General features: G+C 37.3%; 4 protein-coding genes across 10 annotated transcripts in view; 1 reads left to right on the top strand and 3 right to left on the bottom strand.

The window, feature by feature from the left end:
- Positions 1-563: 563 nt before the first annotated feature.
- On the bottom strand, positions 564-5,220 carry LOC126758502 (exonuclease mut-7 homolog). Its single transcript, XM_050472787.1, has 9 exons — positions 4,929-5,220; positions 4,671-4,808; positions 4,397-4,608; positions 4,132-4,337; positions 3,035-4,059; positions 2,695-2,920; positions 2,181-2,614; positions 1,992-2,107; positions 564-1,930 (listed from the first exon to the last, which is right to left on the bottom strand). Exons 1-9 carry the CDS (start codon positions 5,119-5,121, stop codon positions 1,826-1,828), a joined length of 2,655 nt encoding a protein of 884 aa, XP_050328744.1. The 5' UTR covers positions 5,122-5,220; the 3' UTR covers positions 564-1,825.
- Positions 5,221-5,652: 432 nt separating this feature from the next.
- LOC126758156 (IWS1-like protein) lies at positions 5,653-8,850 on the top strand. The gene is made up of 6 exons (XM_050472247.1): positions 5,653-5,816; positions 5,918-7,243; positions 7,304-7,475; positions 7,541-7,904; positions 7,962-8,372; positions 8,438-8,850. Exons 1-6 carry the CDS (start codon positions 5,798-5,800, stop codon positions 8,558-8,560), a joined length of 2,415 nt encoding a protein of 804 aa, XP_050328204.1. The 5' UTR covers positions 5,653-5,797; the 3' UTR covers positions 8,561-8,850.
- A 66-nt stretch (positions 8,851-8,916) lies between these two features.
- Positions 8,917-11,131, bottom strand: LOC126758157 (dynactin subunit 4). Its single transcript, XM_050472248.1, has 7 exons — positions 10,904-11,131; positions 10,682-10,827; positions 10,496-10,626; positions 10,275-10,429; positions 10,041-10,203; positions 9,379-9,979; positions 8,917-9,312 (listed from the first exon to the last, which is right to left on the bottom strand). Exons 1-7 carry the CDS (start codon positions 11,030-11,032, stop codon positions 9,114-9,116), a joined length of 1,524 nt encoding a protein of 507 aa, XP_050328205.1. The 5' UTR covers positions 11,033-11,131; the 3' UTR covers positions 8,917-9,113.
- Positions 11,132-12,364: 1,233 nt separating this feature from the next.
- Positions 12,365-14,805, bottom strand: part of LOC126760509 (mucin-17) — a 31,057-nt gene continuing 28,616 nt past the window's right edge. For all 7 annotated transcript variants that reach the window (XM_050476187.1, XM_050476186.1, XM_050476184.1 and 4 more), the window contains one exon: positions 12,365-14,797. In XM_050476187.1, the coding sequence (XP_050332144.1) occupies positions 13,654-14,797 (1,144 nt within the window). In that variant the 3' untranslated portion in view covers positions 12,365-13,653. The remainder of the gene's footprint in view (positions 14,798-14,805) is intronic.

Genomic DNA, 14,805 nt, shown 5'->3' on the forward strand with positions numbered 1-14,805 from the left:
TACTAATAAAGAAAAAATCCATGCCTAATTACCATATAACACAATATTCAAGGACAAGACTTTGCACGAATAGTACCAAACTATGCAAACCGATATCGAATATGTGACCGTCAGTTCCCATTGCGAACTTTTTGTCGAACATATCGGCCAAACTTGCTTACTTGTTTGGGTTTACTTTCATAAATACATATATGATACATGCGAGTATATGCACAACTGAATTCATAACGGTTATCTTCATACATATGTATTTACATATGTTTCTACAAATGTAGCTTTGTTTTTACATTGCTCAGATTTCTGAACAGCGTTTAAATGAGCTTAGAATTGTTTAATGAACGACTTGAAGCACGTTTCGCCGCTATTTATGTTACGGTTGTTGACCCGAAAAGTGGAGAAGAGATTTTAAGGTCTAGACATGAGAAAATCGGCATATGTAAGTAAGTGCGTAAGTATAATATACATACATATGTACATATTATAACTTCTTTGTGCACTTCATTCACTTATAAATTCTTTTTACTTACGAGTGCGAACAAACCAAATCAAAATAAACTAAAATGTCAATTTTAACATATATTTTTATTAAATTCATTTATTACAGACACATACGTCTTAAGGGTTTTGAGATTTTCACACTAGCTTATTGCATTCTAATAAATTGTTACGGCTATATTGAACGTACAGACTAACATACACACATACAAATGTATATTATTTAATTTGTATTTCGTTTCTTTCATGTACTCTCAATTCATTTCAATGTACTTTGAATTATTTGTAATATTGTTGATTTTGTACTAATTTAAGAATATGATTAGGTATACAATTTCAATTGGATGATGAAAATAAATGTCACTTTTCCAAGTCTAAAAATACAAAGATATACTTACAGGATGAAATTTAGGGTTACATAGGTATGTGTATATATAAGTATCTTATATCGAACTTTGACCGGCTAAATAACTAAAGTCAATCAGATGCAGATGCCACTTTTTTACGTCTAAATTCTATATATTATATTTATTACTTAAAAATAATTTTGATTTTGATGTAGGTAAGCCGCAGCGAACAAATCTGGGTTGCAAAATATTTTTTCATACCAACGGCAAAACTATGAGCGTATTTCTGGCAAGAAAAAATTTCGGCTTACAATTGATAGCTGCCTCCACTTGAGGAATACTAACAAAGTTCAGACTCAATATAGGTTGAAGTGTATAGGAAGCGAAACTCAGTGATCTTAATGTTAACGGTAAACGGATTTGCAAATAAAAATTTAATTTCCCATTATTAATCAAACATTTTCAAATTTAAAATAAATTTACACTTTTTAATTCCAATTCTTTTGCATGAAAATATATGTACGTAATGCCGATGATAAATATAGATTTCTCGTACGAAAACATTTGCTTAAAAACCTTTGTTAGTTCGCAAAAATTAACAGTTAAATCATACTTGTCTGGCGTCTATAGCTGTTTCTAAACCTATATTACCCAAATTTTTATATTAGGCAAATTTGTTTACAATCATAAACTCACAATTTTTAAACTTTTTTCTAAACCTATAACTCTTTTTTTTCATTACGCAAATTTGTTTACAAACATAACCTCAAAATTTCACAATGGTTATGTTCGTCATTACCAAACTGTAAATGCATCGTAAATTGAAATAATAATAATTTTTCTTGACCGTTCTTTTGACGGTTAAAGCTCGATATACTCGATAACTAAAAAATAATAAAAAAAAAACAATAATAATAATAATGTTTATAGTGTTAACTTAATACCACTCAATGCAAAAAATGTCAGTCACAAGTTTTCCGCGCTTAAAATCCAGCAGCAGTATCAGTTTCGCAGTTGTTGTAAAGAATCAAATCCATTACGCTGCCATGTATTGAATGCGCACCATCCCAAGTACAAATACCGCAATTCTGAAAATACCTTTACTATGAAAACAATGTCCAGTTATTTTATATATTTAGCAATACTCACATCACATATATAAAAATGTTCTTTAGAACGCAATATATGAGAGTTAATGCGGTTCAGCTTGATCGGCTTGCCACGATAGGTGGTTTTTGATTTCAAAACATCTTGGTTCACATTTACTAAAATACGGTATGAAAATTTGTGTTTAAAAAATGTAACAGTAGCTTTATATATATGTATGTATGTACGTACACAAGTTAAATGTGCGCTCAAATGGCGATACATTGCCGGCACTCAACTCCTTGACATCATCTAAAGCTTGACCATAGCGCATAACCTGCAATTCATGCCTTAATGCCAAAATAAATTCATTGCTATTGCAATGTAGGCAGCGCGTAAATAGATTGTTTTCGTAGATTTTTATATCCAATAGTCGTAGTATATTCAACACTTGCTCTACGCTGGTATCATTCGGTATTAAGAGACATTGTGTTTGTGGCAATATTTTGAGGAATAAGTCATAACGTGTGTCCCTTGTGAGTACATAACGATTCTCTCTTTTGGCTATATTCACATAGTGGCTCAAATTATCTTTGATTATTTCCATACAGTCAATGCCTAATTTGCGTAGCTCCTTCGAGAGGCCATACAACATTCTATCGCAGATGAATTTTGTGCTAATTGTGCTAAATTTTTAAATTAAATATGAAAAATTTCATATTAAATGACTTATAGACATACATATGTGCAATATACATGAGCTTACCCAGCAAAGTTTGCGCTGACAGCAGGAACTTTAACTATGTTGACTTGGGCGGGCACAGATGTGCTGCATTCATTGTTGTGTTCCGAAAAAGCGCGTTTCATGCGGAATAAGTAACCGGTCTTTCCAGTTGTCACCTCGTTTACTACCTCGTCAAAATCCAGGCCTATACCTAAAAGAATCTCCACAATTACTTGGTACACCTGCAGCAAACAATGCGCATCCAAAGCTGCAATGGAGTAAGCATAAATCAAATTGGTATAATTTTAATTAAATTTAATTTAAAACTCTAGATTAAGCATGTGTTTTGAGGATTTTGCAAGCAAATATTTCATTTATTTACCCGCATAAACAATTTGGTCGTGACGCAGCGGCCGATTGGCCCAATTGGAACACTGATTTGATTTGTCCAATTTTTTGCCCAAACACAATTCAGTTAATGCACACAAACTGCCCCCGGAGTTTGAGCCACAACCGAATGGAAATTTTACAATTTGTAGATACTTGAGTCGTCGCCATAATTCACGCAAGTCCAAATAGCAGGTTTTCGCATTCAAATTTAATTGTAGCGGCAATGATTTGTGTAGCATACGCAAATCTTGATGTAAGGAGAAACCAACTTTCAAAATCTCCAAATTGTTGAACACTCGTTGTCCGAGCTGCTGCCATAACTCATCGCTAAGTTGTGAAGAAAGGCAATCCAATAGGTAAACGCGATACGGGGTAGCTATTTGTAAAAGTGATATAACGTTTTCATTACAAACAGATGGCTTCCACTCAGAATCGAATGCGATAAGTAATTGTCCTTGTAAGTATTCTAACATTTCATGAAATTTTGAACGATCATCGATTAATATAACACAGTCAATTGGTAGTGCTAACGTTAAATAATTATTAGGTGTAGTTGCATTTGCACGTTTTGATTTGTTAGTGGCGCCTCCGTTATTTACGGCACTTGTAGTTTCACTGGTATTTACCAACTGAATTTCATCGCTGTTTTCGGAAGGTTGGTGCCGTTTCAAATCCTCGCGTATATCGTCTGCTATTTCCTCCAGTGGTATGTTAAAATAGTTTATCCAATATTTCACTTCGTCAAAATCGCCATATGAGGCCACATTAGTTATCAAGTCCATTTGTAAAGGCTTGGTACTGGCGGCATCACGTGCCAATTCACGATATGCATCACAACTCATGCCGCCATCGCGATATTTGTGCCATAAGAAATGCATATAAGAACAAGCCTTTGTGAAATTGAGATTGGGTGTAAAATGGCTGTCAATTTTGTATGTCTTCGCCAAGCGTGTGACTAGCTTGGACATTGGGCGATACGTTAAAACAGTATGTTTGACGTCTTTGTACTCATATTTTCTATCAGACAAAACAGTTAGTAAGTAATTTTTTGAATAAACCAACAGTATAATTTAAGAACTTTGAACTTACGTTAATATTTCATCACAATGTTCAAATACAGTCTTTTGTTTATCCAGTAAGGAGTCAAGGAATTGTACAGTGGGCAACGCCAAATCCTTAGCAGCATTAAGATACATCTCTGCCAGTGGCACTTTATCTTGTAAAATTAATGGGAATATAATATCGAAAATGCCAAAAAGGTGAGTAATTTGCAAGTTCATCGTCCAATACGCAGCCTGTAAAAAGTTGCAATTAACTATTTGTGTAAATATTTTAATTATATTTATTAATATACATCTTTGAAGTGCCCTTGTGTTATTAATTCCTTTATTTTAGGCACCAACATTTCACATATTTTATTCAGTTGATACGTGATCATCACAGATTTATATAGCGATACTATACCGCAAGTCTTCACAAAGTTGAAAGCAACCATGCGCGTGTTGTCAGAACATTTAGCTGATATCTCTGGATATTGTGTATGGAGGTCACAAATGGTTTCCAGTACTACATACATATTATAGAGTTTGATTAAGACACAGCTAAAATGTTTTAAAAGCAAGTCTTACTAAATAACGCCAAGTTTTTGTTTTTTAAATTATTACATCCTGGACAATTCGCAAACAACTTTAAGGCAAGCAAGAGAGGATCTGGATCTCTGTGGAGCATCACTTTGAGATTGTGTTGAGCAGAAGGGGTGCGTTTGTCTAGACAAAATATTTATGTAGTTATGTAGTTTTTGTTATTGTAAATTTATATCTGATTTGCGTCTGTTTTTTAAATAATATTATTATGAAACATTTAATTTTTTATTAAGATATACTTACATGAATTCCATTGCTCTTTGTAGTTCTGAAACCAGTTGTCGACGTCGGCGCTGAGGGTGCGATCGAAGTTTTCGTTATTCAGCCCAGCAGCAATAGCTATATCTGGTACGACGGTTATTTTCTGCACCATATCGGAGATACAACTAAAGTCCGGGTCGTCTTCATATCCAGCTGGAATACCACGATAGCTCATCCTTAACAATATTTTGCAACGTAATTTTGTATTATTTTTTTAATGATAAAGTAAGTAATTCCAAATGTCGCTAATGTTGAGGTGCATCTCACAGCGCTGCCATCCTTTGCAATAAAGTACATTATCGAGCTATCGCACGATGTTCGAAATATTTTTATTATTTATTACCAATCAGGAAAATAACAATTTAAAATTCATATAATGTCAATATTTCATAAATTCTTTTATAAATATAACTATAATGTATGCAACAAGTATATAAATACTAATAATTTAAATGTATTAAAATCATAGTAAAATAATTCCCTGTTTTGAATAGAATGTAAACAACATGTTATTATTCCTTCTTAACATAATTTAATAATTTAAGTTTTAAAGTAAACATATTTAATAAAAAAAAAATATTTAATTTACCAAAAAAAGATTTGTAATAATGGCGAAAAAGTGCGTGAACACCCTATATTTGACGTATTTGAAATGAATTCGAATTGTTATCGATTATTTAAATGTCGCCTCAATCATTCCTAATAATATTTTATAATTGTTTGTGTCAGAAAGCGTCAATTTTCACCTCGCGATATAAGCTAAGAATAACGTGAATTTTGCTGGGAACGTGTTAAAAATAGAGGCTTGAACCGTTTTATTCGGTGTAGCCAGTAAATATATTATTAGAAAAATGGAAACTACTGAAAACGGTAAGAGAATCGTATTTACGTACATATATAGACGTGTAAGCTATAAGTGAGGTTAAGTTTATTTTCATAAAAGTTTTACGCATTTCTAATATCTTTTATAGAAGTTTCTAATGGAACTGTTGAACCCATTGTTAATGGCGCTAACACATTAACGCTTGCTGAAAAGGTTATAGAATCCGAAGATTGTCTCCCAAATCCGGAAAATAATGGAGATGACGCAGCCATAAAAACAACTAATAAAGAAAATTTGGAGAATCAAGAAACTACAGACAGCCCCAGTGTTATTGATAAGACTGCAGAGAACTCAGCGAAGTCTCGCTCATCAAGCCCTCAGACACCAGCGTCTCCCACTAAATCAGATGCTATTAACGAAAAAGTTGAAACTGAAAGTATAAATAAAAATAGCCCAAGAACAAAAAGTCGTAGTCGAAGTGGCAGCCCAAACACAAATAATGTGCCAGCTGAAAATAGTACAGAAAGCAATAGAATTAGCCGTAGCCGTAGTAGAAGTGTAAGTGCTGCTTCTAAAGATGGTTCCATAAAAGATGCAGGAAGCAAATCAAGGAAAAAGGAAAGAAATGGAGGTTCCATAAAACGTTCCAGATCGCGGAGTGGCTCGATTCGATCTCGAAGTGGTTCAAAAAGACGAAGCCGAAGTGGATCGAGACGTTCCCGCAGTGGATCACGCCGTTCGCATAGTGGATCGATTCGTTCTCGCAGCCGCTCAAGAAAATCACGAAGTGGATCGCGTCGTTCGCGGACGGCTTCTCAGCGTTCGCGCAGTGGATCTGTACGTTCTCGCAGTGGTTCACGCCGTTCTCATAGTGGATCCGGCCGATCACGGAGTGGATCTAGACGCTCTCGTAGTGGATCCGTACGATCGCGCAGTGGTTCCAAACGTTCTCGAAGTGGTTCAATCCGATCACGTAGTGGTTCCAGACGTTCACGCAGCGGTTCGAGAAGATCACGAAGTGGTTCAAGACGATCGCGCAGTGGTTCATATCGCTCACGCAGTGGTTCAAGACGATCGCGCAGTGGTTCAAGACGATCACGCAGTGGTTCAAGACGATCACGCAGTGGTTCTAGGAGGTCGCGTAGTGGCTCTGCCCGATCTCGTAGTGGGTCCAGACGTTCGCGCAGTGGTTCTCGTCGGTCTAGGAGTGGTACTCGCTCTCGTAGTGGATCACGTCGTTCACGTAGTGGTTCAGCAAGATCTCGCAGCAGATCTGGTAGTCGTAGTAGCCGAAGTAGGAGTCGCAGCCATTCTAAGTCTAGGTCTAGATCACGATCTGTCTCAGTTGCACGCTCCAGATCGAGATCACATAGTCGCTCCAGATCAGTATCTAGATCGCGTTCGAGGAGTCATTCACGTTCGCCTTCCGTTGTCAAGAAGGGTAAAAAAAGAAATATACTAAGCGATTCTGAGGGTAAGTCTACTTCGCAGAACTGAATTTGTACGATTTTTAATTCAATTATTTATATTAAAGATGAAGGCCCTTCGACTACACAAAAGCGCGCAAAAATAACGGACACAGACAATGAGGACGAAGAGGAGGAGAAAGATAAAGCGGTTACCGAGGGTAATGAAGGCGAGTCTACTCAGAAAAAAGCCGATGAAAGTTCTGATGATGAAAATATACCAATTGACGATAGCCGAGAGTATGTATCAGATATAATCTCCTTGTAAATTATAAATATTTCTTATAAATAATTGGTATTTTAAGAAATGATAACTTCGTCTCGGACTTTGATGCCATGTTACTACGTAAAAAGGAAGAAAAGCGCGTACGTCGTCGGAAGCGTGATATTAGCTTGATAAATGATAACGACGACTTAATCGATCAGTTGATTGTCGGCATGAAAAATGCAGCAGATGAAGACCGTCAATTGAACATGGAAGGCAGACCCGCAACGAAAAAGATTTCAATGCTTAAAATGGTTATGTCACAGTTGATTAAGAAAGACTTACAATTGGCCTTTCTGGAACACAACATATTGAACGTGTTAACGGATTGGTTGGCACCACTACCAAACAGAAGTTTACCTTGTGTCCAAATACGTGACAGCATTTTAAGACTATTAGCAGATGTAAGCTACTTTTTTTCTAATATGTATTATAACGCTAAAGTATTGGTTTATTTTTAGTTTCCCACCATTGATAGAAGTTATTTGAAGCAATCGGGAATTGGAAAAGCTGTCATGTATTTATATAAGCATCCACAAGAGACAAAACCAAATCGCGAACGTGCTGGCCGTCTAATATCAGAATGGGCACGACCGATTTTCAATTTGAGTTGCGATTTTAAGGCGATGTCAAAGGAAGAGCGACAAGAGCGCGATTTAGCACAAATGCCACGTCGACAGAAATCGCCAGAACCGCAGCCAACAACATCCTCGAACAAGAAAAAGGGTTTGAACTCGGCCTTTGCAAATTCTGACGAAAAGCCACTACGTCCAGGCGATCCTGGTTGGGTAGCCCGTGCACGTGTACCCCTACCGTCAAATAAGGACTATGTCGTACGACCGAAATCAACTGTCGAAGGAGAAATTTCATCGGTATGTGGAAAAGATAAATACTGTTGCGATAATTTGCTAAATTTAATTACAATTTTTATTTACAGTCGACGAAGCGTAAACCAAATCGTTTCGAAAAGCACATGAAAAAATTCTTAGACGCCAAACGGTTGAAATCGTCAAGACGTGCTGTTGAGATATCCATTGAAGGAAGGAAAATGGCATTATAAGCTGTGTACGGCGTCGTGTGGTCGTAATCAACATTTCTAAAGTGATAGAAAATCTACTACAATAACTTGAATGTATTGTCTGTCCCATGTATATTCTATTGTAATTGTTCTACTACTCTTTATATGCCTAATGCTAACTGCTGGATATTGCTTACTGAAGAACCCATCAATATGCATTAGAACAAATATGTATGTTGAAATACATATATCACAGCGTTTTGGAGTATTTATGAAAATGTGTACCCATCGTGGTTAATGAAATTTAAATAAATATAAATCTATTAAAATTACCTCAACCTCTTTCCAATAACTAAATTCTATGTGCTAAGATCAACGGGTTAAATAAAAATCTAAAATGCTTAGTACCCATTTTATTTAGCATAAATAATCGCTAATAAGAGGCTACAATGCATCCGTTATTCTTTTGAAAATACTGCAAGAAAGCAAAGTTATTTGCAAAGCAAATCATGAAATGACATTAAGCTCACAACTGGGATTATTCATTCTGTAGCGTAATAATTTGCTCTAAAATTATAAATATTTCACAATTAACTTATTCTCCTAATATTTGTCCAGCATCGATAAACACGCGTGCACTCAACGTATGAGAAGTTGGTGTGTTGGTCACCGTATTTACATATGTATACTCCATTGTGAAACCCACTTTCACCAAATCGCCAGCTTTCAATGATTCATCAGTTGTAAATGGGAGACGTATTGAGACCTTATTCGATTTACGCCAGATAATAAATCTTTAAATAAATGTAAAAAAAAAAATCAGCATTTGTTCGTATGTTTCATTAGAATAAATAAATTACTCTGGTTCCTCGCGCGGCGTTTGTACATCTTCGTCGAATTCAGTAGAATCGTCGCGTTGATTGAGCACAAAGTTTAACTCACTGTTATTTAATTTGACATTTGCCTTTTGCTGAACAATACGTGGATCCTCTATAAGTGATGTTTGTCTTGAAAGTGTGGTACTCGTCAACGAAGGCGAACTTGTTATTGATTTCAGCGATTCGGCAGCTGCGCTTGTTGCTGTGTTTTCTTTAATTTTGCAAGCGAGTTTAAACTCTTCAATCATTTCCAATTCTTCAGCAAGCGTTGGTAATTCCTTTATTTTTATTGACATGTCATGCATTGTTGGATTAGTAAGTTTCAGTATAATCGAACTCGATTTTCCAGCATGCAACACTTCCTCACTGCGTACGAGTAAAACGTCTGGAACGTGATAATTTGCGAACAGTTGTATGCGATACTTCACCGAGGTGGGATGGTATTCCGGTTTAATCACATTATGCTCACATTGACGACAACGCAAGGAACGTTTAATCCATAAAATTCTGCGTTGCGGATACAACTTATTCACAGTGAATGGCTGATCGGATGGTTGGCCATGGCGTTGCTGAATATTGCTTACTGTGAAAATGCACGAGTTTATAAAAATATTACATGTATGCTTTGAATTATAGTTATTTACCGTTGCGCAAATTTATTGGCTGCGTGAAAACATCTGCGGGTAGATCTTCAAGTTCATCTGTAGCAACAGAAGGCGTGATGTTCACGGGCTTGGCTTTCTGAGTGTTTTTATCAGGCCAACCGATTTGTCGACGTATCATCGAAACGGTCAAACCGGTGCGATCCTAAAATGAAAGCGTTTGGTATTGCAATTAATTTTTTTTCGTTTTTATAATTTAAAACAAATTTTACATACGGTCAAGGATGGGAATTTGTGTGCTTTTGGCGTTTTACGTCTTAAATACTCCTGCTTCTCTTGTTTGTCTTGCAAAACGACCGCCTGATAATATTCCAACAATGCATTAAAACGCGTCTGGTATGAACATTCGTTTTCCGGCCATGCACCAGTCGCTGTTAGAAGGATTGCAAATATGTACTACCATATAAACATCAGCTTATTTATATATTCCCACTTACCAACATTCTGATCAGGTATGCCGACGTCGCGCGATGTCCAACGGCAACCCAAACAAGAGAGATAGTACATTTTCTTCGTTACGGCCTTAACGCCATCACCTTCGCCCTCCTTTGGAGAGTCATCCGTTTTCCTATAACAAACCCAACATCAAGTTTCTAGACAATTACTGATATACACTAGCTTACTTCGGTACCACGACCATTGTGGCTCGCGCAGATAAAGTATGTTGACAGCAGGGACAATTGAAACAATTGGTGCAGCAATTCTTTTTATGTTTTGCCTCCGATGACGGTATGTTTTCCAAACAATTGGAACAGAAATGTGAGTCCACCTATTGAACACAATCATATATTCACATATAAGTATGTATGTATGTAGTCTGCCCAATTGGGCAACAAATTACTCACTTCATGGCAGACACAGAAACCACACCTCAGCTTCAAGCAGTGACGACAGAAAAATAGTTTCGTTATTGGATTTACAAGGCCACAGGTGCAGGCATAGCTCACAACACTATTTTGCATGAAATTCGCCATAGTTTTACAAAATGTTTACGATTTTGACTGTGCTAGAAAAGCAAATCTTCTCCAAGAGGCGATTATTATGTGGCGATGACTGCACTGCTCTAGAGTTGCCAACTTTATTTTATTCATTCATGTGTACCGATAAGTTGAAAAGTAGATACCGAAAATATTTTGTACCTATTTTAATATGAAACATTAAACCTCGATTAAAGATATTAATAAAGAATATTTATTACAGCTTTACATTATTACTTTTTTGGGACTTATGTTGTTGAGACGAGCTGTTGTTGAACAGAGCTGAGATAAATTTAACGACATGATGTACCAGAAGGGGAATCCGCTTGGAGACCATTATATTCCTTGACAGGGAGCATGTGGGTCTCGGTGTGCTAATGATCAATCGGATACATCAAGACGCATTCTGTTATAGTCCAGACGGCAATACTTTGACACGTCTGAAGCTTATTCGTCTGCGTTTCACTACATCCAGGCGACCATGTAGATGCGGCGTAATTTAAGACTGTCCGGCCAATTGACTTCTATGTTGCCAATAACGTTTCTCTCTTATATTTCCCCAGAAGCCAGCTAGCGTCTTGAGTATTTGGTTGTGGCTCTCTACTCGGTCGTATGTGAAGGAGTACAAGATGTCGAATGTAACATCCAAAATGTTAGGGTTGTTGACAGTCGGAATTTTAACGCCATAAACTGTAATGTTAAGGTCCAATATGTACTAATTCATCCTTCATCAAGGTTTGAGAAATAGCACTTTACATTCATACATATGCCATCGATTCCACTGCCTGTCTCAATTTCATGTAAGATGTGATGGAAATTCTCTCTGGTAGTTCAGGGAGTTTCGAAGTTTAGTATTTAAACAGTCGCGGGAAGAGAACATATCCCTGCATGCATGAACACGTATGTCCTGCATGCAACGAGTCTCCGCATGATACTGACCACCTCTTTGCATGCCCCATAAACCCCACCCATCTAACACCCTCCTCCCTTTGGTCCGACCCCGTCGAAACAGCACGTTTCTTGGGCCTACCGTTAGATGACATCGACGACAACACAAATGACATATACCATCCCAACGGGGATTGAATTTCCGTTAAAACAACAACAACATATCCCTGAGGTACCCCCCGTTTTCTTCGTCATAAAATTAGAGTTTTAACCTCGAAACATTGCGGATAATTTCCGACAGCTCAGGTAAGAGCGGAATAGTTCGATGTCCTCAGGTTGTATGACAAAGAGACAAATGCTTTCGACAAGTCCAACGCTAAGCCATTACATAAACACGGACAAGTTAGAAGGTGAAAGATGAAAACGAAATAAAACTAGATATTTTTAATAATATTTTAGCATTGTTTCTATCTTTAATTTATATCCGTTTATTACATTACATAATATGCAAATTAGTTCCTTTCTACTTTTTTATTTGTTATATTTCTCGTGCTGCGTGTATGTATCTTACTCATTCACTTTCCTCTTAATTTTTAGTTTATTTTGGATTTTTTATAAATAATGTAAAGCTACTTAAGTTTAATAATTTTGTAATTATAAATTTAATATATAATTTGTTGCTTTATACCATCATTATACAAATAATACAAATGCTCTAAATATTTATGTGTATATATACTTTGTTTTAGGTGCAGTTATGGACATACATTAGGTAGATGGTGGAAATTTTTTGGATTAGCGGATGTGGAAAGGATACACGGGGATGTGTGCTCACGATTTACGTACTAATTAAATTTTATTATGCATTTTATTATATATGAATGTATATAAACCTACGTATGTACTAGCAATTTTAATACAATTACAAACTAACTGGTTTCCCGTTTTTGTTTACTGAAAGTTTTCCTTGCACATGTTAAGTGTCCGAACGTACAAATGTAAATATGTGTATGTGAGTGTGTGTATTTCTGTATGTTTTCATATACATATAAAGTCCGTCTAATTGTTATCGCCGCAATTCGACAGGTCGCCTATAATATCTTACATGCTGTCTGTACCATATGTCCGCCAACTTGTCAATTTGGATTTTTACTTTAAGTTTTTATTTACCACTAAGTTATATCGAGTATGCATAAGTTCGAGTCTGCGATTTGTTATTATTTATGTATGTATTTTGACAAATTTAATGTATGCTTTTTCATACTTTTCTCTCATATACGTACATATCATCTGCTAATGTTATATTTGTTTTTAAATATTTTATACAATAAAATTAAATATTATACAGTAGCAAAAGTCTACGAATTTCTTCGTAGAATATCGCCATTTTTTAAGAAAGATATTCAAAAGTCTTTATAATTGTTACATCCCTCTGCTGCATATATGTATGTCACTTGCGTGATATTAACTTTACATTTTTAATACATATACATATATATTACTTTTGAATAAATATTGTGTATATATATATATATATATACATATACACGAGGTTCGGCTTTATACAAGCAGCTACACATTAAACTATATCCAACAATCAAAAGTAACTGTAGCTAAAGCAATCAAGTTTTTGCACAAAATAAAAACACATTTACAAAAATATTAGCAAAATTTTGCAACTTTCAACCACCGTTTGTCAACTTTACATTTTATGTATAAGTTGTTATTTATCATCGACCCGGTGCCGATGGCGACGGCGCTGTTTGCATACCACTAACGCCTACATTCGGACCACCGTCTTCCTTCTTTGTCGGGTGATGCCCATCGACGGCAATCGGATGTGGCATGCCGCCAAGCGTTGGAGGCTTGCCGATGATCGTAGGTGGCGGTGGCACACTACCTGTTTGTTGAAGATGTGAAGACTGTTGAATACGATGATGTGGTGGTGGCGGCGGTGGCCCTAAGGGACCACCCACTGTCGGCGGCGGTATGGGGCTGGGCTCTTTACCGCGTAGATGGGCAGCTGACTGCGCTGCATACATACTTAGCGCGACTTTTTGTCGTTCCTCTTCGTGACGCAATGCCTCCATTATATTATAACGTAGCATTGGTGCATATGGATCACGATAGGGATCCATTGTCCAGCCAGGTGGACCGGGTGGGCCGAAATGTGTCATTGGTGGTCCGCCTAATGCTTGTGGCATCATTGAACGCGCCAGATGTGGTGGTGGTGGTCCTACGGCATGTGGTCCATGTCGTCCGGCCATAAATGATGCGTGATGAGCGGCAGCCGCCGCACTAGCTTGCGCCACCACTATGGATTGATGATAACGTGCATCGCCCGCCGCGGCTGCAGCTACTGAAGCACGCATGAGTATTGCGTCTTGTTCTTCTTTGGTGCGCGGGTGTTCCTCTTTGATACGTATCTCGCCAACGCTGGGCCCGCCCAGCGCATCGTTGATATTGCGATGTGGCGAACGATCACGTTGCGTTGTGTTCATAGCAGCAGCAGCAGCTGCCGCCTGCGATAGTTTGTTGCTCTCATTTATGCGTTGTTGCTGCAACATGCGTTCACGTTCCAACTCACGTCGCTCCAATTCACGGCGTTCACGTTCTTTACGCTCACGTTCACGCTCTCGTTCGCGCTCACGTTCTTGTTGTTCACGTTTCAATTTCTCTTCCTTTTCTTTACGCTCGCGCTCTTCACGTTCACGTCGTTGTCGTTCTCGTTCGCGTTGTTCGCGATCACGCATTTCACGCTCACGTTCACGTTCCTCCGCCTCCCGCCGGGCATTGTCCAGTGCTGGATCTGGTTTGAGTGGCCACATAGGACCACTGGTAGCGCCAGGATGATACGAGACAGTACGTTGTAGCCTTTAATA

The sequence above is a fragment of the Bactrocera neohumeralis genome, chromosome 5 (genome assembly GCF_024586455.1).
Source record: "Bactrocera neohumeralis isolate Rockhampton chromosome 5, APGP_CSIRO_Bneo_wtdbg2-racon-allhic-juicebox.fasta_v2, whole genome shotgun sequence".
Classification (NCBI taxonomy): domain Eukaryota; kingdom Metazoa; phylum Arthropoda; class Insecta; order Diptera; family Tephritidae; genus Bactrocera; species Bactrocera neohumeralis.

Bases quoted from the DNA above. Each gene is read 5' to 3' on its own strand.
- LOC126758502 (XM_050472787.1), bottom strand. From the start codon at position 5,121: ATGAGCTATCGTGGTATTCCAGCTGGATATGAAGACGACCCGGACTTT. The intron at 4,809-4,928 runs GTAAGTATATCT...TATTTTGTCTAG, and splicing joins CAAAGAGCAATGGAATTCAT to ACAAACGCACCCCTTCTGCT. The intron at 1,931-1,991 runs GTGAGTATTGCT...AGGTATTTTCAG, and splicing joins AACATTTTTATATATGTGAT to AATTGCGGTATTTGTACTTG.
- LOC126758156 (XM_050472247.1), top strand. The intron at 7,476-7,540 runs GTATGTATCAGA...TGGTATTTTAAG, and splicing joins CCAATTGACGATAGCCGAGA to AAATGATAACTTCGTCTCGG. The intron at 7,905-7,961 runs GTAAGCTACTTT...GTTTATTTTTAG, and splicing joins TTTTAAGACTATTAGCAGAT to TTTCCCACCATTGATAGAAG.
- LOC126758157 (XM_050472248.1), bottom strand. From the start codon at position 11,032: ATGGCGAATTTCATGCAAAATAGTGTTGTGAGCTATGCCTGCACCTGT. The intron at 10,627-10,681 runs GTAAGCTAGTGT...GGTTTGTTATAG, and splicing joins ACAATGGTCGTGGTACCGAA to GAAAACGGATGACTCTCCAA. The intron at 10,430-10,495 runs GTAAGTGGGAAT...TCCTTCTAACAG, and splicing joins CATACCTGATCAGAATGTTG to CGACTGGTGCATGGCCGGAA.